Source organism: Pseudorca crassidens, chromosome 19 (genome assembly GCF_039906515.1).
Source record: "Pseudorca crassidens isolate mPseCra1 chromosome 19, mPseCra1.hap1, whole genome shotgun sequence".
In the NCBI taxonomy this organism is placed as follows: domain Eukaryota; kingdom Metazoa; phylum Chordata; class Mammalia; order Artiodactyla; family Delphinidae; genus Pseudorca; species Pseudorca crassidens.
Genome location: NC_090314.1, coordinates 45859269 through 45882692, shown reverse-complemented (window position 1 = coordinate 45882692; position 23424 = coordinate 45859269). Strand labels below are relative to the sequence as shown.

At 50.7% G+C, this 23424-nt stretch overlaps 1 protein-coding gene and 1 long non-coding RNA gene across 2 annotated transcripts; one reads left to right on the top strand and one right to left on the bottom strand.

Annotated features, from left to right (window-relative positions):
- Positions 1-15589: 15589 nt before the first annotated feature.
- On the bottom strand, positions 15590-17537 carry ARL4D (ADP ribosylation factor like GTPase 4D). The gene is made up of 2 exons (XM_067716235.1): positions 17444-17537; positions 15590-16883 (listed from the first exon to the last, which is right to left on the bottom strand). The coding sequence occupies exon 2, from the start codon at positions 16786-16788 to the stop codon at positions 16186-16188; it is 603 nt and encodes a 200-aa protein (XP_067572336.1). The 5' UTR covers positions 16789-16883; positions 17444-17537; the 3' UTR covers positions 15590-16185.
- A 98-nt stretch (positions 17538-17635) lies between these two features.
- LOC137212658 (uncharacterized) lies at positions 17636-23335 on the top strand. The gene is made up of 3 exons (XR_010937573.1): positions 17636-17680; positions 22105-22210; positions 23323-23335. It is a non-coding gene; the product is annotated as an uncharacterized lncRNA (long non-coding RNA).
- Positions 23336-23424: the final 89 nt, after the last annotated feature.

Sequence of the window (23424 nt, the reverse complement as noted above, 5' to 3'; positions counted from 1 at the left end):
TTTTTTTTTTTTTTTTTTTTTGCGGTACGCGGGCCTCTCACTGTTGTGGCCTCTCCCGTTGCGGAGCACAGGCTCCGGACGCGCAGGCTCAGCGGCCATGGCTCACGGGCCCAGCCGCTCTGCGGCATGTGGGATCTTCCCGGACCAGGGCACAAACCCGCGTCCCCTGCATCGGCAGGCGGACTCTCAACCACTGCGCCACCAGGGAAGCCCTAGCCTCTTTTTTTTAAATGAGGAAACTGAGGCATAGCGAGGTGAAGGGATTTGCTCAGTCCCACAGCTGGGAAGCAACAGAGACTAATTCAAATGCAGGCTGTCTGGCTCCAGAGGCCACACCCTCCACCTCTGCGTTGTTCTGCCTCTCCAGTAACGGCCTCACAAGGTCCTTGTGAGAATCTAAGCCGAGAAATGCATTAAAGCTCTTTGTAAACTGTAAAGCACTGTACACACGCTGGAGCTGATGGTGTGGTTGGCCAGGGTCTGCTAAGGCAATGACCGTGGTGGGAAAGTAACCTCCAGTCTCCTGCTCACCACGAGGCCCCTTCAAGCTCTGGAATTCCCCGGGATGCTCCCGAGGTGAGTGGTGAGGGGCTGGGGGACGTGCAAAATAGTGAATTCGACTCCCTTCATGGCGGCTCAGATGACCCACAGGGACACAGCCTGGGAACTACCTTGCTCTTCACCCATGTTTTTATTTGGGGTCATCATCCTGTAGAAAGAGAAGTCCTGTAGGCAGGGTGATTAAGGCTGGGGAGTCATGCACCCTGCCAGCCTCCTCCACGTACCAGCATCCATCAGCCTAGGGAAAGACGGGAGAGCATATGACCGCCTGCACCTGGGAGTGAGGGCTGGGGGCTATGGAAGCTAGGACTTCCCTTCAGACGGGGCAGACGGCTGCTGCTTGATGAAGGCTTGCTATAGTCACTCAACAGACACACGCGCACACACACACACACACACACACACACACACACGAAACAGGCTTCTGCCTCAGGTGCTTGTCAGACCTTCCTTAGAAGAGGACCCTCAATAGCAACTGGCTGGCTGAATGAGTGCATAAGCGGAAGGACAAATAACCGATCATATTTGCAAAACACTTTACAGCTTACAAACCCTTGTCACGTACCCCAGTTCATGTAATCCTCCCCAAAGAATGATGAGGTGGGTGTCACCGGAATCCCAATTATATAAATGAGAAAACTGACTCTCAGAGAGTTAATGTCAACTATTCAAGGTCTCACAACTGATTAAGGGCATTTACTGAATACATGAATGAATGAATGAATGAGTTGGGGAGCCAGGATCTGAAACCATGTTGTTGTCTCGGAACTCAGTTACTCTCTCTACCATATATGATGCTACTCTCCTCGTGAAGAATTAAACAGAGTCTCCTCTGAGGAAGGGAAGTTGGAAGCAGTAGTAAGAACAAGTCAGTGCAGGCATGTCACCTTCTTAGCCGATGCCTTGGAGGGCAATCACGGAGAGAGTGATCTGCCCTCAAAGCTCAGTAAGCTCTAGCTCTGGCAGCCATCCCAGACCACACTGGCTTCTGTGTTATATCTACTTACAGACTCACCCCCTTGGACTGTGAGCAGCAAGCCTTGTTCATCTCTGTGTCCCCAAGCATCTGGCATCACCCAGGTAATGACTGAATGAATGAGGTATGCGGAAGATCCTCTTTTCCTTTCTAGATCTGTTTGTTTGTTTGGCCGCACCACGCAGCATGCAGGATTTTAGTTCTCACGCCCCCTGCAGTGGAAGCGCGGTGTCTTAACCACTGGACCACCTGGGAAGTCCTGAGTCCACCGATATCTAGGAGGCTTAAATATCAACAGGGCAATCTCAACTTTCAGAGAACAAAAGAGGACAAGTACATCCCAGCTGCTCTACCCCAGACGGCCCCAAAGAGCTAAATTTTCTTTCTCCCTCAAAAGGGCGCACATAGCACACTTCCACCCACGCCTTGGCTCTCCCACAACGCCCCCCCCCCTTTTCCACCTCCCTGCAGACTGCCGGCTGCCGCCACCCTCCCACCCAACCCTCTGCTATCAGAGCTCTGAACACCCAAAAAGGAAAAATGATTTGTGCTGAGTGAAGACAGAGCCAGGGAGGAAGGGAAGAGCTGTTCTCTGCCAGCTGACGTTCTGCAGACCGAGCTGCCTGCATCTGTGCCAAGGGTGTGGCCACTGGCAAAATCTGCGTGAGACGGGGGAGGGGAGAGAGAGAAATGTACTGATTCCTACAGCACATCCGGAGCCCTATCTTAAACTGTCCCGAATTGGCCTCCCCAAGAGGGAGGATGAGATCAAAGTCTCACCCACGATGAAGGACAAGAGGTCATACATTCATTCGACAAACATTTACTGGGCATACTACGTGCCAAGTAGCACCCTCAGTACAGGAACGCAGTTGTGAAAGACAGCATACCTGTCCTGGGAAATGTCGCACTGGAGTGGGAGAGACAGACAAGTGAACAGGCAACAGCGCTACAGTGCAATCAGAGGAAAGGAAGAGACAAGCACAGGACACAATAAGAGGTCAGAGGAGGGGCACCTCACCCGGACTCAGGAGTGAAGAGGTAGTCAGAGAGTCGGCCTGGAGGAGGTCACACCCAACACCCTGAGTTGAGAAGAATGAGGAGGAATTAGATCAGTGAACATGGAAGGAGAGGCATTCCTAGGCAGCGGGAACAGCCTGTGCAAAGGCCTGGGGCTGACACAGAGAGAACCCTGCTGGCACGGGCCATGATCTGGTACAGCTGAGTGAGGAGAGAAGCAGAGGAGTGGTCAAAGTAGGAAAGCCTTTGTCACAGATGCTAAGGACTTGGGATGTTGTTTTTAAAGACAGCTGGGCTTTCATCAGAAGGTTTAAGAGGAGGAGGTGACTGATCAGATTTGCATTTTAGAAAAATGAGTCTAGTAACCAAGTGGGGAAGAGGTTCCCAGGGTGCAAGATGGCAAAGTAAGAGACCACTAAGGAAGCTACGGTCATAGTCCAGTGAGAAATGGTGAGGACCCGTGCAGTAGAAACTAACACAACAGGGACTCCCCTGGAGGCTCCGTGATTAAGAATCCCCCTGCCAATGCAGGGGACACAGGTTAGATCCCTCGTCCAGGAAGATCCCACGTGCCGCGGAGCAGCTAAGCCCGTGTGCTACACCTACTGAAGCCCACATGTCTACAGCCCATGCTCGGCAATAAGAGAAGCACCGCAACGAGAAGCCCGCGCACCGCAACGAAGAGTAGCCCCCGCTCGCCGCAACTAGAGAAAGCCCGCGCGCAGCAACGAAGACCCAACGCAGCCAAAAAGTAATTAATTATTTAATTATTTTAAAAGACCAACCTTTAAAAAAAAACTAACACATTGTAAAGCAACTATACTCCAATAAAAATTAATCAAAATAAAATGTAAAAAAAACACCCAAATATCTATGTCTTAATTTTTCTATTTCCTACTCATTTAGTAAAGTAAGTCATGGAATTGAAAGAAAAAAAAAAAAACGGTGAGGACCTGAATTTAGGGCAGTTCTGAGGGGAGGAAGAAGAAGACACAGATCTGAGAGGTATTTAGGAAGTAGACTTATTGGACGTGGTGACCAGCATGGGGAGATGAGGGTGGGGGAAGGGAGAAGAGGATGAGGCCCAGGTCCTGACTTGGGTGTTCAGTGAATCAGATGAGGAGACCTTGGACAGAGATGGGGAATCTGGACGGAGGAGAAAGTTTGGACTGGAAACAGACGAGTTCAACACAGAGTCTCTTGAGTTTAACACGATGTCTCCTGCAGACATCTGGGGGGGATATTCACCATCGGGGTGGAGGTAAGGTGTGGGGCTAGAGATGAACCCTTGGGAGGCAGCGTAGCTGCTGTGGTTAAAACCATGTGTGTGGATGTGATCGCTGAGAAGAATTTGCACATCTGAGAATGTGTAGACTCTGTCTTCCTGTCCCCAGGCAAAACGGGCAGAGATAACGTAAATGAAACTGCTTGGCCTGACACGTGGGTCAGAACAGAGGCTCAGTAAATCGCAGCTGAATGAATAGAAGGTCAATAATCAGGAATAATCATTTAGTCTAATGTTCTGCTTCCAAACACGATCAACATCATCCCCCTCTTTCTTTCAAAACTTTCTATCCTATTGTCTCTCTCTTTTTTTAATCCTATTGTCTCGGGATCCTGAGAATTGGGAAGTTCTTCTAATGTGCACCTCACACACATTCCTCCTTTCAGATTCCAGCCCTTGAGTCCTGATCATCTTGCTAGCTATATTCACCAGCTGCTCACCCTCTTTCCCTGCCTCCTACACGCTCCCCTTGCTGTTATTTTTAAACTGTTTTATTTTCAGACAGTATTCGTCACAGCCATCGGCTGCCTATTGGAGGTATGTTCATCGAATATTGTATTTGTGTAGTTAAATCATAACTTTCCATAGAGGAAAGCAATGACAGAAATAATCCAAAAATGATCAATTTTAAATGACTTCTAATTGGGTTGGGAAGCTGCTTCAGTCCTTGCATCTGAATATGGGTTGGTTAGATAATGCAAAAGTCAAATTCAAGCAAAATGGCCATATTAGGGAAATTGATACAAGAGGAACTTGCCTAGAAACTGACCAATTGTTCCACCCCAAGGCCTTCAACGTGGCACCCAGCCTTCTATCTACCCACCTTTCTATCCACCCATCCGTTCCATCTATCCATCTTCCCATCCATCTGTCCTCCAAATCTGTCTGTCTGTCCACCCATCCATCTATCTATCTAAAAACATCTTTAGAATGCCTGCTGTATTCCAGACACTGCACTAGGTGCTGAGGGATATGAAAATAAATGAGACTGGAACCAAGAATCTTCCAATCCAAATGTGGGAAAAGACCCAAGATTAAAAATAACTCAATCTTAGAAATGTTCTAAAAGAAGAATTAGAAGACATAACTCTTTCTAGAGGAATCAGGGAAGGCTTCCTAGGAAAGGGTCTTGAAGGAGGAGAAAAATTTGGAGGTGCACAGTTTTACCTCTCGCAGGGATACAGGGCAGAGGGGCAAGACTTACACCCCAATATATAGGCTACACCTGGGCATGGGGAATCGAACCACAGGACTTCAAACCATGTCACTTCTCTTGACCCCAGTATATTTATCATTATATCAAAAGGGTTGTAATGTGGTTTTCTAGCTATGCTCCACTGAATGTAGAGCAACAAGCTGTCTCAGTTTGCCCCAGTTTGAGAGATTTCTTGGGATCTGGGACTCTTGATGCTAAAACAGGACAGATCCAGGATGAGTTGGTCACCCTAATTGAAGGGTGACCCTTACAGATACCATAGGGAGGTCACAGAGGCAGGAAGTAGGGAAAGCAGGACTCAGGGCAGCGGACAGTCCAGGGGGCTCAGAGCCCCCACTGTCACTCTCACTGTATCAGTCACAACTTTTTTGCACATTGAGTTTCTCTGTTAGATTTTGTTGGAAGAAACATTGCAACTACTTTTTAAAACGGCTTGAAAACCATTGGACTAAATGGTCTCTAGTGTCCCTACAGTCTTTTGAAATTAAAATTCTGTTATCTATATGGGAGTTCCCTGGTTGGCCTAGTGGTTAGGATTCTGGGCTTTCACTGCCGTGGTCCGGGTTCAGTCCCTGATCGGGGAACTGAGATTCTGTAAGCGTCATGGCATGGCCAAAATATATATATTTTTGGGGCGGGTGGGGGGGAGTTGATTTTTCTCTCTCTCACTTCTTTCCATCATTCCGCCTCGTATTTTTTCCCTTTGTCTGATGAGATGCACAGGGGACTATAAGACAGATATAAGTATTTTGGCTCAAAAATCTTCCTTCCTATAGGACTTTTAGAGGCTATAAAATAAATGAGAAAATACTAAGCTAAATTAACATTGAGTTTTAAAATCCATAGCATTCCAAACCAGCCTGCGGAAGGCATCCTTCATTTTATACCTTTCTCCCTCTCCACCCAGTACCACTGGTTCTGAAATTACATCTCAGGGGGTAAGTTCAGGAGTTGGGGGACAATGAATCAGCCTAAAGAATCCCTTCTTGTTTCTTCGGGGTGGGGCCGCGAGCTGAAAGGGGACCAGGAGAAGCAGTCGGAAACAACATCCCAGCTCCTCCTCCCACCTCGGCTCCCTCTAGCAGCTCTAATTGAGGCCTGTCACAGGGAGAGAAGCCAGCTGCAAATTGCATTCATCAACGAATTACCGCAGTTACAGCCTCAACCCCAGCCTAATGGGGACGACTCGTCCGGTCAGACGGTCCCTTCCTCTGATTCAGAGCAGCCAAATTCTTTGGAATGCCAGGGTCATCTTCCCTGATCCAGACCGCACACTTTATCCTGGCCCTACACCCTGCCTTCAACCAATACATCAGGAAGGATGGATGTTCCCCCAAACTTCTCCGGGGTGCTTCTATCAACTGAAGTTCACCCAGCAATCTAGGCCCGATTCCCGCTGCTGTCCTTTTTTTCTTTTTTTTTTTTTTTATGGCAGCATTGGGTCTTCGTTGCTGCGTGGGGGCCTTTTCTCTAGTTGCTGTGAGTGGGGGCTACTCTTCTTTGCGGTGCGCGGGCTCCTCATTGCGGAGGCTTCTCTTGTTGCAGAGCATGGGCTCTAGGCGCGTGGGCTTCAGTAGTTGCAGCACATGGGCTCAGTAGTTGTGGCTCGCAGGCTTAGATGCTCTGTGGCATGTGGGCTCTTCCCGGACCAGGGATCGAACCTGTGTCCCCTGCATTGGCAGGCAGATTCTTTATTTTTTTAAATATTATTTTATTTATTTATTTGGTTGTGTCGGGTCTTAGTTGTGGCAGGCAGGCTCCTTAGTTGTGGCTCGAGGGCTCCTTAGTTGTGGCATGTGAACTCTTAGTTGCGGTATGCATGTGGGATCTAGTTCCTCAACCAGGGATCGAACCTGGGCCCCCTGCATTGGGAGCGTAGAGTCTTAACCGCTGAGCCACCAGGGAAGTCCCACCTGCTGCTGTTCTTTAAGTTGACTTTCCTCCAGATGTGGTCCTGGAGAGAATTGATTTGCTGACAGTTCAAGGGCCTGTTAAGAATGCTTTCCTTGTTGCCAGAGGGCCAACTCAACTCCTCCATCCCTCCTGCCCTCCTTGATGACACAGGGCCCAGGTTAGGGTGAGGTTCAGATGAAACCTGTGGAGGTGTAGTGCAAGTGTCACCTCCCAGAGGGATAAACATGTGACCACACTCACCTGTCCACAGCTGCTTCCTCACTCCCCTCCCTGGAACTAGCAATCCTGGTTTCAACAAGGTGTGTGTGTGTGTGTGTGTGTGTGTGTGTGTGTCAGAGAGAAACACATACCACAGGAAATCCACGTGCTAGGGACAGGAGGATGTGGAGGGCATGACACTGGATCCCTCTGTGTGACCTGGGGTATGAAAGAACAACCAAATGCCCTCAGAGAGTACTCTTTCCCTTGCTTTTTTTTTTTTAATATTTATTTATTTGTTTGGCTGCACCGGGTCTTAGTTGCATCAGGCGGGCTCCTTATTTGTGGCTTGAGGGCTCCTTAGTTGTGGCACATGGGCTCCTTAGTTGCGGCAGGTGGGCTCCTTAGCTGTGGCATGCAAACTCTTAGTTGTGGCATGCATGTGGGATCTAGTTCCCTGACCAGGTGTTGAACCGGAGCCCCCTGCATTAGGAGCACAGAGTCTTAAGCACTGAACCATCAGGGAAGTTCCCTCTCTCCCCTGCTTTTTGAACGAGAATTCTGGCATCTCTGCAAACAGGGCTGTGCCAGAGAAAAGGAAATTTCAGAGGTCAGTCCATCCATCTCCCAGCCTCTGGCCAGAAACAATCATCTCTTCCTTTCTCCCAGTCCCTGTTTGAATTTGGGAGGGGTCAAGGAAAGGAGGTTTCTTTTCAGTGCTGAAGTTTCTAAGGAAGCCAGCCCAGATCCCCCACTTCCCTTCCAGAGAATGTATCCTGTGATGTTTAAGTAGGAGTCAAGCCTTGAGAATGAATTTCTCCTGAACTGTCCTTGCTCCACAAGAGGAGGCAGGGATGGATACACCCAGTAAAGAAGTCACACAACAGAAGTGATTTGAGTCAAATGTCCCCTGGGACACCAAAGCTTTCTGTCCAGGGGAACGGGGGTTCAAGTGACCCATTGGCAAGGGAAGAGGTCAACAGGGGTGACCCAGTACCCCAGCTTCCTGGAGACTCTTGAAGAAACTCAGCATTTCATCCTGAGTTTCAGAAGAGAGAAGGCAGATCAAAGGCAGGAACCAAGGACAGTGGGGGTAGGAAGGGACCAAGAAACAGATGGAGGGAGAAACAAGGTGCGACAAGGGCAGTTAAGGGCTGAGGTTGAGGTCCAGAGTGAGAGTAGAACAAGGACTGGATTGCCAAACAAGGACAGCAACCAGGGCACTGGCCTGCCCAGGTCAGTGACTTTTTTTGTCTCTCGGTCTACACCCTGAGTGGTGCCCAGGCCCCTCTGCTGGCTGTGAGTGTTGGCTCCAATGACTCCAAAGGCTCCCAGTGGCCCCTTCTCTGGAGACTTGAGCAACCAGCAGCCAATTAGCTGACTGATGGGGTATGGGGGTGGGGGTACCTGCCTCAGGGAGCTCCTTTCTGTGGTCCCAGTCTCCATCCAGAACTTTCCTACAGGGTGAAGCCCAGATCAGACTCCGGCTGTGAGAGGGGGTCCTTGCTTAGCCCCTCCCCTACCCCATCCTGCTTCCCTTCCTCCCCTTCTCCTGAGACTTTGCCCTCAATAAACCACATGCCCCTGAATCCCTGTCTCAGGCTCGGCATCAAGGAAACCGGATCTAGAACAATTTTGTGCACAGGTTACACTTTTAGCTCCAGCACCTAGGATGGTGTGTCAGTGCCCAATAAGGCTAAATCTTATGATATTATAGGTGATTAATTGAAAAAATACATGACTGATTGAACTAATGCTCTGGGTGGGAGATAAGTGGGTGAGGGTTTTTATTGCAGAACTGCCCTCCCCCACGTACACACACACACACACACACACACACACACACTCACACACACGCAGTGTTAACCTGATCCCCGTGGCTCATCCCGTCTGCATATAGGCCACCTGCTTATGTTTGTGCAAACTCAGGAGCAGATAATCTAGTTGGTGGATTACCCAGACCCCCAGCTGGCATCTTCCCCTTCAGTATGTCCTGCCTGAGTTCTCTTTCTGCTCCAACACCTTTTGGGGGTTGGGAGAGGGTTGGGCAGAGGAAGGCAGCAGAGGAGGGCAACATGATGAAACTTCAGTCTGTCAACACTGTTGCTGCTATCTCAGCAGTATGATGAAAGGTCAGAAACTATTGGGTAAAATCAGGATAGGAATTTTCTGTGGACTCCAGGTAACTGGGCTTAACATGAAACAGACAGTTAAAGAGCTGCTTATAGAGTGAAAACACCCTAAATGGAGCTACAAAATCACCTGCAAAGTAATCAGGTTTGGATCAGTGAGAATCATAGTTTGATGAGGTGTTTTAAGACAATCTGAGAGACTTCCATGGCGGTCCCGTGGTTAGGACTCCTCGCTTCCACTGCAGGGGGCCCGGGTTCAATCCCTGGTCTGGGAACTAAGATTGCCACGAGGCCAAAAGAGTAAATAAATAAATAATAACTTGAGATATGCAAAGTCTTGACCTATCCTGAAAGCTTTCCAGGAAGGAGGTGAGCAGATCTTTCATGCTGTTCAGTCCTCCCTGTCGAGAAGACCCTTCTGTAACCTCCCCTCCTTCTTCCAGATTGCCGCAGTTTGGTCTGTTTCTCTTCTGATTTCGGCAGAAAGGAAGAACAATGGCTCTCCCCTTCTTTTACCCATAATGCTCCTTCCCCCAAATATCTGGACCTGCATTGTCAATAGAAATAGAATGCGAACAGCAAATGTAATTTTAGAATTTCTGGTAACCACATTTTTTAAAGGTAAAATGAAGCAGATGAAATTAATTTTAATGAAGCATTTTATTTAACTCAATATATCCAAAAATTCAACACATCTATATAAAAAAGTATTCATGAGATGTTTACATTCTTTTTTTCATACTAAGGCTTCAAAATCTGTTATGTATTTCACACTTACAGCATGTCCCAGTTCAGTTCTCTTACATTTCCCTGGTTCAGTGGCCACGTGTGGTTGGTGGCTGCCATATGGGATAGCACAAGTCCAGACCTTGGGAGTCCCTTCCCCAGCACCTGCTCTGCACTCGGCTCCTCTGGGGTGGGAGGCAGAGAATGGGAATCTAGATACAGTTCGACTATCCTGGGGTGACCTTGGGAGGAGCTGGGAGAGGGGAGTGGTGAACAGACTTCAGGGAGCATCCCAGGCCAGGCAACTAATTACTGGGAAGGGAGGAAGGGAGGAAGAAGCTGTGTCTATTAAACCTCAACCTCAGATCTTTCCTCCTGAACAGTAGGTAGGGCCAAGAAAGTACTTCCAAGCCCAAGGTCCTCCAAGTCCCTAGTTAATCAGAATACTTAATTCCAGTTCCTTAATCTGCTTCTTTTCCCCACCTCCTCCAGGAAGTCTTCCCAGATAAACTCCCCAATTTTATTTGATAGTTTCTTTCCTGAGTACTGTCAGCATTTATAGACTAAAACCACTTCTTCAATGCGGTGACACCCCAACCCTCCAATCCTTAAGTGGACACCCCACATTCCATAGATATGCGATGATCACCTACTGTGTGCCCACCACTGTCCTGGGGATAGAGTGGTGTGCAAAATGGATGAGGGCTGTCCTGCACAACGTGGAAATGAATGCAGACAGTAAACAAACTTGAAAACAAAACAAGGTAATTTCAGAGAGTGATAAGATGAAGGGAGAAAGATCATTAAGGAGTTCCCCACACCCACCTTGTACTGAGGACCACAGAAAGTGAACCAGAAAAGATCTGATATTGTGTACTCAACCCCCTCACTTTATAGATGGGTAAACTGAGGCCAGGGGACAAGGAAGGGCTTGGTCAAGGTCACAGAAGTTGGTGGCAGAGCCACGTCTTACTCTGAGGTTACTTTCTGAGGTGCTGCCTGGTCAGAGTGGTGGTTCTGTTCCTCCCCCATTAGACTGGGAGCATTCCAGGGAATGAGCAAGCACTTCTGCCTTCTCTCTCCCGAGGGATAAGAGTCAGCATCTGGAAAGCAGTGAGTGATCTTATAAAAACAAACACAATCAAAATCGCAAAACTTCACTTTCAGCAATCTTTAAAAGCCAGCTGTCAGCCCCACCCTCCTCCACCAATCTCCACCAGACTTAATAGGAGGGGATGGGAGGTACTAAAGAGATACACTCTCCTGCCTGCCTCACTCCCCACCATCCCGATCCACCCAGGAGGGGCATAGACCCAGGATTAGCCCAGAGGCCTGAATGACCTCAACAGAGATGGAGCCCCAACAACCCAGAGTGGCCGAGGGATGTGATACTTCACGCTTCTGCTTCCTGTTCCAGGAGTCCATGAGCTATAGTGGCTGATGGGGGTCCCCACTAGGGGAGTGGGGGAGGTCCAGGTCCCCAGCCACCCTCCTTCAGGCTCTGATCTGTTCTCCATGTTCCCTTCACAGCCCACGCTCCTAATCTCAGCCGCACTCCCTCCCTGAGCCAAGTCCCGGGGATTTATTTCAGGAGCTGTTTCGCCCACTCCGCCTGCCATCTGTGAGAAGCTGGGTGCTAAGGGAGTCCTCACCATCTGCCCACCTCCGCCATCAACCAGGCAGCCCCGGGTGGGGCTCAATCCCCAGGTCTGCAAATCCTCTACCGTATCGCTGGTGATTTTTTTTCTTACCTGCCATAAAGCAGGATCACTACGATGTCTACTCTCACACCCTAACCCCCACACACACCCCTCGGCTTGAAGACGCCTTGAAATTTGAGGATGGAGGATGATGGGGCTGAATTAAATTCACCCCAACAGGGCTTCCCTGGTGGCGCAGTGGTTGAGAGTCCGCCTGCCGATGCAGGGGACACGGGTTCGTGCCCCGGTCCGGGAAGATCCCACATGCCACGGAGCGGCTGGGCCCGTGAGCCATGGCCGCTGGGCCTGCGCGTCCGGAGTCTGTGCTCCACAATGGGAGAGGCCACAACAGTGAGAGGCCCGCGTACCGCAAAAAAAAAAAAAAAGTGTACCCTTTGACACAACAATTACACTTCTAGGAATCATCTTACAGGAAATCTCCCCACAGTGTACAAAGAAATATGTACAAGGAAGTCCATTGCTGGGGACACGCTGTGGACTTAATTAATAAATGAGGGCCCATTCATACAATGGAATCTCATGTAGTCATCAAAAAGAATGCGAAAATCCATATGTCCTGACATTGAATTATGCCCAAGATATAAATGAGAAAAGCAAAACTACAACAATATGCCTGAGATAACCCCATGTGTCATTCATATATATATATATATATATATATACACATACACTATTTGTAATATACGCAGAGAAAAAATATCTGAAAGATTATATGTAAAAACCTGTTCACAATGTTTAGCTAGCTCTGAAGTTTAGACTATGGGGCTCTCCATTTTCTAAGTTTCTAAGTTTCTTTTACAACGAAGACCTATTACTTTTATAATCAAGTGAGGAAGGGGGGAACTGTTTTTAAAAAAAAATTTTAAAGGAAGGAGGGAAGAACAAACACCCTCCTCTGTCTTAGCCAGAGGAAGAGGTTCCATGACACCCACCCACAAACTCCCCAGCCGTGGTCCTGCAGATGGCCTTGGAAACGATGTGTGGCCACAGACTGCCCATTCCCTACAGCCCAGTGCGGGCCTGGGCTTTCCTTACTGCCTTTGCTCCCTCCCCTCCCACTGGCCTCCGTTCAGAAAATGCCCATGTTGGAGAACAGGCTGTCCTGTGTGCTCCTAAGTGCTTCAGTGGAACTCAGTGCTTCCCAGGCCCTGGTTGGAGGTGTCCATCTCCAGAAAGACTTGTTATGACACATGGTCAGTGTGAAAGGAGGGTGGGGACTTCTGGCCAGATTTGAGGCCAGAGCTCTGCTGGGCTTTGAAGATAAAGCCCCTGCGCGCCTCAGGAAGGGGAGTGGGGGAGTGGAAAGCTGGTCCCTAATCTAATCAAGGCAGGGAGGGAGGGAAGGAGGGGGAGGTCAGAGCTCTGAGGTCCTGGACTTTCTCCCTGTCTCCAACCTCCTGGCTGTCTGCCCAAGGGAGTCCAAGGAGCTGGCCTGGGAGGAAGGATCTGGACACACCACTAAGTAGCTGTGTCCTCGGGCAAGTTGCTACCCCCTCCTTAGGGACTTCTTTCCTCCCTTTTTGCTACTTTTTCTCTTCCTTGAGCACATGCAGCATGGGAGGACTGGAGGGGGTGTGGGAAGGTGAGGGACCACGGCCATCTTTGCCCTCATGAGGGCTTTGGGGAAGCACAGGGCACCCAGGAAAAGTGCACTCCATCTGGATTTTACCATCCAAACTGTGCAAGAAGAGGTGGCTGGGATGGGGGGGGGCGGTGGCTGGGGGGGTGTGACGGGGGGGTGCCGCTCAGAAGGGAGCCCCAACTCTGGGACCACTGGTTTCCTTCAACTTCACCTCACAGGCAAGCAGCCCCTGCCCCCACTCTTAGCCCCTAGACACCCTCAGCCCTTAAGGAGCCTCTTCCTCAGCACCCATCTCAGGGTCTCAAAGAAATTCTCCTAAATAAAGAAGCTGAGACAAAGAAACTACAACCTACCTGCAATCCTGATCCCACCCCCATCCCAAGCAACTGGCCCAGAGTTCAACACGCCGAACCCCTGAGGTGGTCCCCTCCCTCCCAGCCCTCCATCCCTTTGATGGACTAAGGATTATTACAAAGCTCCAGGCCCTTACCCTGCCAGAATGTGGCTTTCTAATCAGAATGCCCCCGTGCTCCCCTCTCCCCACAACGCTTCAGAGCAACTGGCTTCTCCATCTCACTTGTCGCCAGCACCCCCCTTCCTCCACCCCCCAGGGGGTCAGGGCACGAGCCAGGACATTCGCAGGTCTCCTGTGGACCATGGTCCCCACCCAGGGCTGGAGAGGGGTTTGGGGGAGAAGAGGGGAGCAGAAGACAGTTCTAATAAGATAGGGAGGGAGGCTGATTGGCAGAACCATGGCATCATGGATGCCTCTCTGCTAGGGATGGGGGAGCACCTCTACACACATAGCCCCCCAAATCCAGAGACCTCAGTCCCCCAGGTGACTAAAAATGGAGAGAGCGTGTCCTTGGAGATTTTGAGACAAAAGAGCAAAACTGGGGTGGAATGGGGAAGAAAGATCTCCCAGCAAGACCTAGGATCCTTCCAGCCAGGTCCTCCCCAGCCTGTTCCTGGGCTGCAGAGGAGGACTCTACCCTGAGGACTGGGAGAGATGAGTCACAGGTGTGGGTAGAGGGCGGCCAGGTAGCGCGTGTCCCCAGCAGAACCAGCCCGGCAGCTCTGTCGAGGAGGCCCCAGCACTGACGCAGACCTGGGCACTCTTCCGGATGGATGCACATCCACCCCCGTCCTGCCAGCCACCTCGAGGGCCGGGAGAAGGGGCGTGCACGGGTGTTAGCACATCTGACCTGGCCCGGACTCAGCAAACTCAGCTTCTGCCGGCTGGCTAGGAAGAAACGAGTTCCTTAGGAAGGCTCCCCCAGGATGGGGTTGCCAGCACCTCCCCTCCCTCCCCAGGTCCTTTAATCTGATTCTGGAGCAGGGACTCTGAACATGCTCTGGGGATCCCATGTTTGCACAAAGGGTGGGCATGGGACCGGGGGACTGGAAAAAATGGTGCTTGGTTTTTACTTACGACTCCCACTCAGATTAGGAAGATCTAATTGTCCTCAAGTGCTGGTGAGGTGGGTGTGGCCCTGAAAGTCTGGGCAGGGGTATTCAGGCTCTCGCGACACTAGCATTTTATTCTTACGATCACTGCTAACATTGGTGGTCTATGTGGATATCCAGCCGTCCTCACTCGCACCAGGCTCAAACAGCTACTAGACTTCCCCTCTCTTGGGAATAGCTAGACGACTCATGGCTTAGTCACAGGTGCCTGGCTGGTTCAATCCAGCCCAGGCCTCCCCAGCACCAGTCACTGCCACCGTTGCCAGTGAGCTGCAGTCAGCAGGACTGAGCACACAGAGGTGGCTTAAGGCCAGGAGGAAATTACTTTCCATTCTCTCCACATCCCCCAAGATGTGTATTGGGGTTGGGAGAGGAAATCAGACTAACCACCTGAGTGCTGCGGATGGGGCAGACCTACCTACATAGACCTAAGAGGTGTCCCCAAGGGCAAGGACCTAGGAGCAGCTCACACCAGCAAAACCTGAAGTTAAATCTGCAGGGACCAGCTGGGATCGGGGGCAAGTCAGAGCCAGAGGAGGAGGGGAGGGGAGGAAAGTGGAAGAAAGAAGGGACCCAAAAAAACCTGGCAGAGATCAGGCAATAGCATGGGGTTATTTCAACTCTCTATAATCCCCACCAGCCCGTAAACACACAATCTAATTTTTTAGAAAAGTGCTTGCTTTGCAAATTCAGCTTCAAGATAAGTCCCTCCTCCCCACCCCTGCCTGCCCATATAGAAATCTTGGACTAACCCTGAGGCTAGGTAAGGAGAGGAAAATGCCAGACCAAGGTTAGAGCTACAACATCATCAGTCTTTAATAACTTATAGGCAAATGCTAAAAAATCGTTAATAATAATAATACAGAGGACACACGTGGCTTATAAAAATGGTTGTGAGTCTACAAAGGTGGGGAGGAGTTCTCGGCACTTTCATACAAAGAGAAAAATATAGACTATTACGACTGGCACCCCTAGAAAAGCAACCTGGGGAGACCCCTCAGTTGGGGGGAGGGGCAAGAGCTAGTTCTCGTTTATTCCACATGCATCCTCCAAGAAACTCTCCTTCACCCCCAAACACATCTAATCAAAAAGCCAGAGAAGAAAAACAGGAAACAGGGTCGAGGTAGAGTCAGTTTACATTTAAGCCTCCACAGTCCTGCAGCCTCCACTTCTCCAGAAGTGAGGATGAGGGAGAGATGTGAGAAGACATCCCATCTCCCATCGCCCACCCCAGTGCTGCCCCAAAACAGGACCCCCGCGGTGTGCTCCTCGGTCCTTCATCGAGGTGAACAGGTCCTTGCACCCTGGGGCTAAGTGAGGGGCCACAGGCTCCACCTGGCTGTCCAAGTGTGCAGACCCCTACTGGTGAGGAGGGGGCAGCCTCAGGTCACCGTCTCTTCTTGCCTGTCCGGACAGTCTTCTTTCTCTTGAGGATCATCCCATACAGGCGCTCCAGGCCTGGCTGCAGGCCCAGCCCGTCCACAGCACTGCAGCCCTGCACGTGGGTGAGTGGGGCAGCAGCCAGCTCGCCGACTGCCAGCCTCTTCTCCACCTCGGCTGCGCTCAGGGCCCCAGGCTGATCCTGCTTGTTGGCCAGCACCAGGACAGGCACACCCTGGTTGTCCGAGGCCCGGCTGATTCGGTGTAGCTCCACCTTGGCCTCCTCCAGCCGCTCAGCCTCAGCGGCATCCACCACAAACACCAGCCCGTCTGTCCGGCGTGTGTAGGAGCGCCACAGTGGCCGAAGCTTCTCCTGCCCCCCCACATCCCACACTTGGAAGGTGATGCTACGGGACCCCCCCAGGGGCACCCGGATCTTCTCGGTGTTGAAGCCTTTGGTGGGGACACTCTGGACAAACTCTTTGAACTTGAGGCGGTAAAGAAGGGAGGTCTTTCCAGCCGAGTCCAGCCCAATGACCACAACGTGCAGGGCCTGGAAGTGAGGCAGGAAGGAGGCGGTGGGCGCCATCTCTGTCAAGTGGTTCCCCATGTTGAACACTGGCTAAGGTGCAGGTCCTGGGGCTCACAGTACAGGCAGGGAGGAGGCCTTGAAACTGCAGGCTCTGGAGACCACAGCTGGGCTATCTGAACAGGGAAAGGTCAGGCGAGAAAAGAGGAGATGTTTAATAATAAACATGAAATTTGCAACTTCTTGATCATTTCCTAAATCAGCTGCTCATTTTTTTAATTCCTTTTTTTTTTTCTTAAAGCAGTTGCAGGTATAACAGAGGCTCTCCCCCCTCCCTGGGGGCCCTGACAAGGGCGATGAGACATACAGAAACCCCCAGGTCCCAGGACACTGAGGTTGGGGGAAGAGACCTCGATCGCCGGACAGTCAGCTTCTGCGCTTGTGGCGAGGTAGCAGGCATCGCGACCCGTTCCCCAGGAGAGAATCCTTGGGGAAAGTGCAGCTGGGGGGCAGAGGGCCCAAATTAAGAATCAGGGTGCGGGCGCTGAGACCGGAGAGTGAGGCCCACTCCCACCCGCCTTCCACATCCCTAGGCGGTTGACACAACCCTCCTTACACGAGACCCCCTCCCCACTGCCCCACGACACTCCACTGCCCGCCTTCCTGCGATCGCTGACTCCAGCTCCTCCGGCCCCGCACCCGGATCGCCTCGGCTCGGCCTGAACAGCCCCTTTACCTTCCGACAGCCGCGCTCTCCCCGCTCCCCTCCGGGCCAGCCCCACGAGGTTCCTAGCCGGCTTCCAGCCCGCTGGCACTCCGGAGCGGCCCGGGGCACTCTGCCTTAAAACCCGCGCGTGACGTCACGTGGCGCGGGCCAATCAGCAGCCCTGCGGCAGCGAGGCGGGGCGGGGCGGGGCGTGGAGATAAACGGACTGGAACCCGGGCCACACTGTGATGGACGTCTGGTCAATTGGTGACCGTTTTATTTGATCTTTTCTACCATAATCTAATATTTGGAATTAAACTCGGGATAAATCCGGGATGGAAGGTGAGAGGGGCAAAAGGAACACGCGTGGCAGCGTTTGACTAGGGAGGAGAGGTGAAGAGCATAACACTCTCAATACCACCACATCCCCCTCACCCAGGCAGAGGTATCCACCCCACGTATACGCTCCCTTGGCCGTGTCCACTCGAGAGATGCTGACAAGGCTTCCTCCTTTATCCTTCCTAATTCAATGTTTTAACCTGTGTGAACATGGAACCCCATAAAACAGCCTAAACCCATTACCCCTATTGATCTTTGTAACAGCCAGAGGATGAACAGGAAGAGGGGGAACCAATGAGAGACTGGTGTCGTCTGCATTATATAGGTGAAGAAAGCTCTGAAGGGCTCAATGACTTGTCTAAGGTCACATATAGCTAGTAAGTGGCTGAGCAAGGATGTGTCTGAATCCAGTGCCTTGGCCCCTCACCACTTATCTATCCAATCTCTCTCCTCAGGGAGATTCTCAGCAGAAGTCCCGCCCGTTGTTGGTCAGAGTGCCTGCCAGCAGCAGGCCCCCTGAGGGCCTCCCTTGTTCAAATCGATAAAGACAAAATCCTTCACTTCACAGGGTGTTTACTGACCTCATTAATACTGTCTGCTCTGCATGAGCCAAAGAGACTGTGGAGACATAGAGGATGAGCAGACCACGGGGCCTGGCCTCAGACAGCTTCTACTCTAGTGAGAGAGACAAGACTGGCCACTGACAGGGAACATAGCGACTTTGTAAATCATGAGATAAGCACTTACAGGACTTCAGAGGAGGGAGAGAACATGTCAACTAGAAGCTTCTGGAAAGGTTTCCAGAAGTTAATTAGTCGTGCGTAGGATTGGTTGGGAGGTGGGCAGGACTGAGTGGCATCTCCCCAGTCATTACAGCCTGATACAGTCTGGGCAGCACTGAAGAGGCGGAGATGTCACCAACGGGCAGTGTGACCAAAGGGTAACAGTAATTACCTGCAGGGAGGAAGGTAAAACTGAAGGTGGGGAGGGGGTTCAAAGGAGAATGAAATGTTAACTCTACTCTTTCCATTTTTACCAGGAAGCTGGATGCTTGCATTTATTATATAATTCAGTGTTAACTTTTTAAAAGGCTGTCTATGAGGGGAATTGTAAAAGGGGGTGGGGGGGAAGCCATTGCCAGACAGGAGGGTCTAGCCCTTCCTGCCCACTAGCTTCCCATCTGTTTAGCACCAGCCTGCCTTGCACCCTCCTCGTCCCCTCCCCGCAACAAAACCAGCCACCTGGTTTTCCCCAGCAATGCAGGGAGCTTCCCCAAATCCCTTAAGAGATCAAAACCTTAGGTAATTAGTCTGTTACACCCCATGTTGTGGGGTGGCAGAATGCAGCAGGAGCTAAGGCACAAGGGTGGAACTGAGTTAGGAGAGGGGAAGTCAGAGCAAGCCGAGAGGTTGGGAACCACTAGCTCATTGAGTGGCCGATGCATGCTAAGCTGTGGTCAAGGGACTTTGCATACGTTTCCTTTTTTTTTTTTTTTTTAATTTTTATTTTTGGCTGTGCCTTGCAGCTTGCAAGATCTTAGTTCTATGACCAGGGACAGAACCCACGCGCTTGCAGTAAAAGCACGGAGTCCTAACCACTGGACTGCCAGGAAATTCCCAACACTTTTCCTTTTTTTAATACACAACGCAAACCATGTAGTAAGTATAGTTATTCCAAAAAGAAGACACCAAAGGCAGAAAGGGTAAGTAACTTGTCCAAGGTCATCCAGCTAGAAATTGGCCAAACTTGGCTTTGATCACATGCTACAATGGCTGTGAAACCGAAAACACAGAGAAATGGAGAGCACATGGAAACTGAAAACAGACACACATTGTTTTCCACAGTCTTTGAAATTTCTTTAACATTTCTCCTACATCTCCTGGGCCTCACACCCAAGAGGGAAACTGTCACTTGATCACCTGATAAGGGAGATGAAACTGGCAACCTCCCCACCCTTCATCTTTTGCCTTTGCCAGGAAAGGTGTTGATGAACAAATGGGAAGGAGGAGGTGGGGCAAGGTGAGAGTGAAGGAAGGGGCCCAGTTTGTCAGGGCAGCACCAGGCTGTGGGCCTACCCCAATCCAGTCTCCTTTAAATGGGAACCCCGCCTCCACACACAGCCTGCAGCCCAGGGAGCCTTCCTCCATTAATGACCATTTTGTTTCCTGGAAGCCTCACCTCTGCAGCCCTTTCTCTCCACAAGATGACAGCCCAGGACCTAGTGCATTGGAGGATTCCTTACAGAGAACACTGGAACATTCTTACTTTGAGCATTCATTTATGGACTGCCTGCTAGGTTGAAGGCCTGAGTGAAATGGCTTAGGACCTGCCCTTGTGGAGTGGACATTATAATGAAGAGTGGGGAGAGACAGGGAATGGCTAAAGAGGTTAATGTCAGATGGTGATGCATGCCATCAAGGAAAATAAAACACAGAAATGTGTTAGAGAGTGACTGCGGAGAGAGCTGCTTTACCTGGGGGAGGGGGATTGCTCATGAAGGCCTTTCCATTGTGACATTAAAGCCAAGGTTTAAGTGGCAAAGAGTCAAGTAAGCATTCCAGACAGAAGGACAAACTAGCTGGGACCTACCTGCTTCCTCCCATTGGCTCCCTGACCTGGGTCAGATTGCAGCTGCTGAATGATTATTCTTCCTCAGAGCTGTCTCCCCACCAGACTAAACGCTGAGCCCAGGAGCCGTTTCTTCTCATCCTCAGCTCTGCAGTGCCCAGCACTATGCCTGCTACCCAGTAGGCAATCAGGAAATCTTGCATGATTCATGACTGCATGATGGAATGATTAAAGGTACTCAAGGCGGTTCCCTGAGTATGAGAACCAAGTGTCCAGCCTTAGCTGGGAGTTTCCTGGTCTGGGGTCCTTGGGGGTTGGCAGAGATGCCTGTAAAACCCTGCACTTCTAGGCAAGGTCTGGGCAGTACTCAACCCTCAGGCCTTTGTTGGGGAAGAGGGATTTCTTGGAGGAGAAAAACAGAGGCCATGGGACAGATGACACTGGAGAGAGAGGACTCCTCAAGGCCTGGTGGGCTGAAACCCTGGGCTGAGAGTCATCGTGAGTCCTGTCCTCCCAAGTACACTGGCTTGGAAAAGCCACTTTCCCCCGGGAGCCTCAGTTTCCTCAGCATGTAACTAGGGACTTAGATGATCCCAGGTCCCTTTCCCCAGGACAGCCCATGCTCTGGAGTAGGGGAGGGTACAGGATGGATGGAGCTCACCTAGAAAGCAGCTGAGGACATCCTTGTCTCCACAGCATCCCAACCGAGTACCTGTCTGAGTGCACAGATGAAGGGAGGAGAGGAGTCTGCAGGAGCAGGGATGGGCTGGGGGAGTGGATGCCCAGGAACGGCTTTGGCCTGGGAATCACAAAGACCCGTATTTCAGATCCCAGCTTTGCTTCCTCAAGCATCAAATGGAAGAAACACAACCTACTACTTAGAATGAGTGTGAAAAGAAAAAATGTGGGAAAGGGGCCTTTAGGTACCCTTTTCCCATGCCAGGGGCCCTTTCAGAGGCAACTCACCCAAAACCACCCAGGGCCAAGGCAAGGGCTGGAAAGTGGCAGATGCTGCCCTCTGGTGGACGTGTCTGTCACTGCCTGCGTCCTGAAGAAAAGTGGAGGAGTGAAGTTGTACATGGATATCCTAGTATTGCCTCCTCTTAAACGAGCCTCTCAGAGCATGTGCCACCTGCCGAGAGCGGAGGAGAGCCATCATTCCTTCCTGTTCTTATTTCCTTCTAAAGCTTGTGAGCAGCACTGAGCAGAGGACTCATGTTGTTGTTTAATAAGAGTGTTCACATTCCAGACCGGGAGGAAGTTCCCTCAGATTCACCTCCTGCTTAGTACTAGAGAAGAAGGCAGGAAGGCCCAGCCCGCTGTGCATCCTTGTAACTTTTTCGTAGACACGCCTGCCTCTCTGCTCCCAGTCATCTCAGAGCAGTGTCACGGTGGGCTCCTCCCTACGTAGAGCATTCAGAAAATCACATTTCCTTTGGGAGGTGTTTCCTCTGGGATGATAACTGAGCATGCAGACTGCCATGTCCTCAGTGTGCCGCTGAGCACATGAATTTCCAGCCGGGGCTGAAAGCTGGCATGCTAACCAGAGTGAGGTGCTTTCTGCAGTGCCCTGCCCATGTCTTGCAGCAAGCAGTAAGAGCTGGGCCCTGCATCAAGCCCAGATCTGTAGCTATAAAACTGATAGGAAAATAGGCCCACTCTCCTTTTATGTCTGACTTTTTTCTCGGGGAAATCTCATTTTCTTCCCAGGATTAGAGCCCAGGTATCCGTAGGAAGATAACGATTCACGTTTCTTTAGGGAGACAAATTGGCTTTCCCCGCAGGCACCACCACGGGAGCAGCATTGCTGGAGGGCTGGTGAAGGGGGCTTTGTCTGTTGCCGCCTCTGCATACAAGGCCTTGTTTGCTGGACCACCGGTCACTGCACAGGTCAGTGTATGTTTTATTTTCCTGAACCGAATCCAAGTCACCAGTGAAAACAGGGGCGTCTGCCCGGGTTGGAGAGAGTAGCATGGCATCGTAGCGAGCGTGAGCTTTAAGTTTAATCTTTAACACGCAGCTCTGCCACTTTCCAGCTGTATGACTTTGGCTAAGCCACTTGAGGGAGGAAAGAAAAAAGACCTAACGTTGGTTGCGGACCTACTGTGTGGGGGTCACTCTCCCAGGTGCCAGCACTACGAGGTGAATCAGACACCAGTTCCTGCCCAGAGACAGTGGGAGATAAGCAAACGGACATTTATCTGTGAAACTTTTGAAAATTGCAAAGCACTGTAGAATGTAAAGAATCTTCCCATTCAATTAAGAAAAAAAAAAAAAACGTTTATTGTGCAGTGTCAGATACTGTGCCAGTGTTCTCAGACCAGTGGAACACCTCAGCCTGGTGTCGGCCCCACGGCGGGGCCAGGGAAGGCGTCCTGGCAGATGACGCCCGAGCTCAGTCCTAAAGGACAGAATGAGTGTGTGCCAGGAGAGAGGGTTAGAGAGGGCGCTGTAGACAGAGTAGCCAGTACAGAGACTTGGAGATGTGAACCTGGAAGGTGAATTTGCACCAAGAAGAGAAAAGACCAGTGATGTAGGTGGGATGCTGTGTTAAGTGATTTTGGCTTTTATTTTTAAGACCCGTGGGAGGGACTTCCCTGGTGGTCCAGTGGTTAAGACTTGCGCTGGCCATACTTTCTTCCAGTTTCCCATGCTTTCTTCCAATTACCATCTCCTCTCTTGCTCCTTCTTGCCCCATCGTCATGATTACCTTTAACTTCACGGGGTTTCCAGAGTTCGTTAGCATCTTTTCCTTCATCTAGTTCTAAAGACAGTTCGCCAGTCACCTGGCTCAGAGTGCAGACGTACCTAATCCAAAGCAGGGCCTTCCCAGTCCTTCCTTATCCCCTCAGAAGACCCATTAGTATTGGGTGGACAGGAGTGCCGTAGCCCGGCACCTGATTACCTAGTATTTTGAATAAATCTGGAAGATGAGCATGCCTTAACAAGATAAACACAAATTATACAAAAAACGTTGTTCCGCTTTTCTTGACTCTACACAGCCAATAGTTTCCGAAGATCAGACAGCAGCCCTGATGTCCCATCTCTTTGAAATGGGATTCTGTGACAGGCAGCTAAACCTAAGGCTGCTGAAGAAACACAAT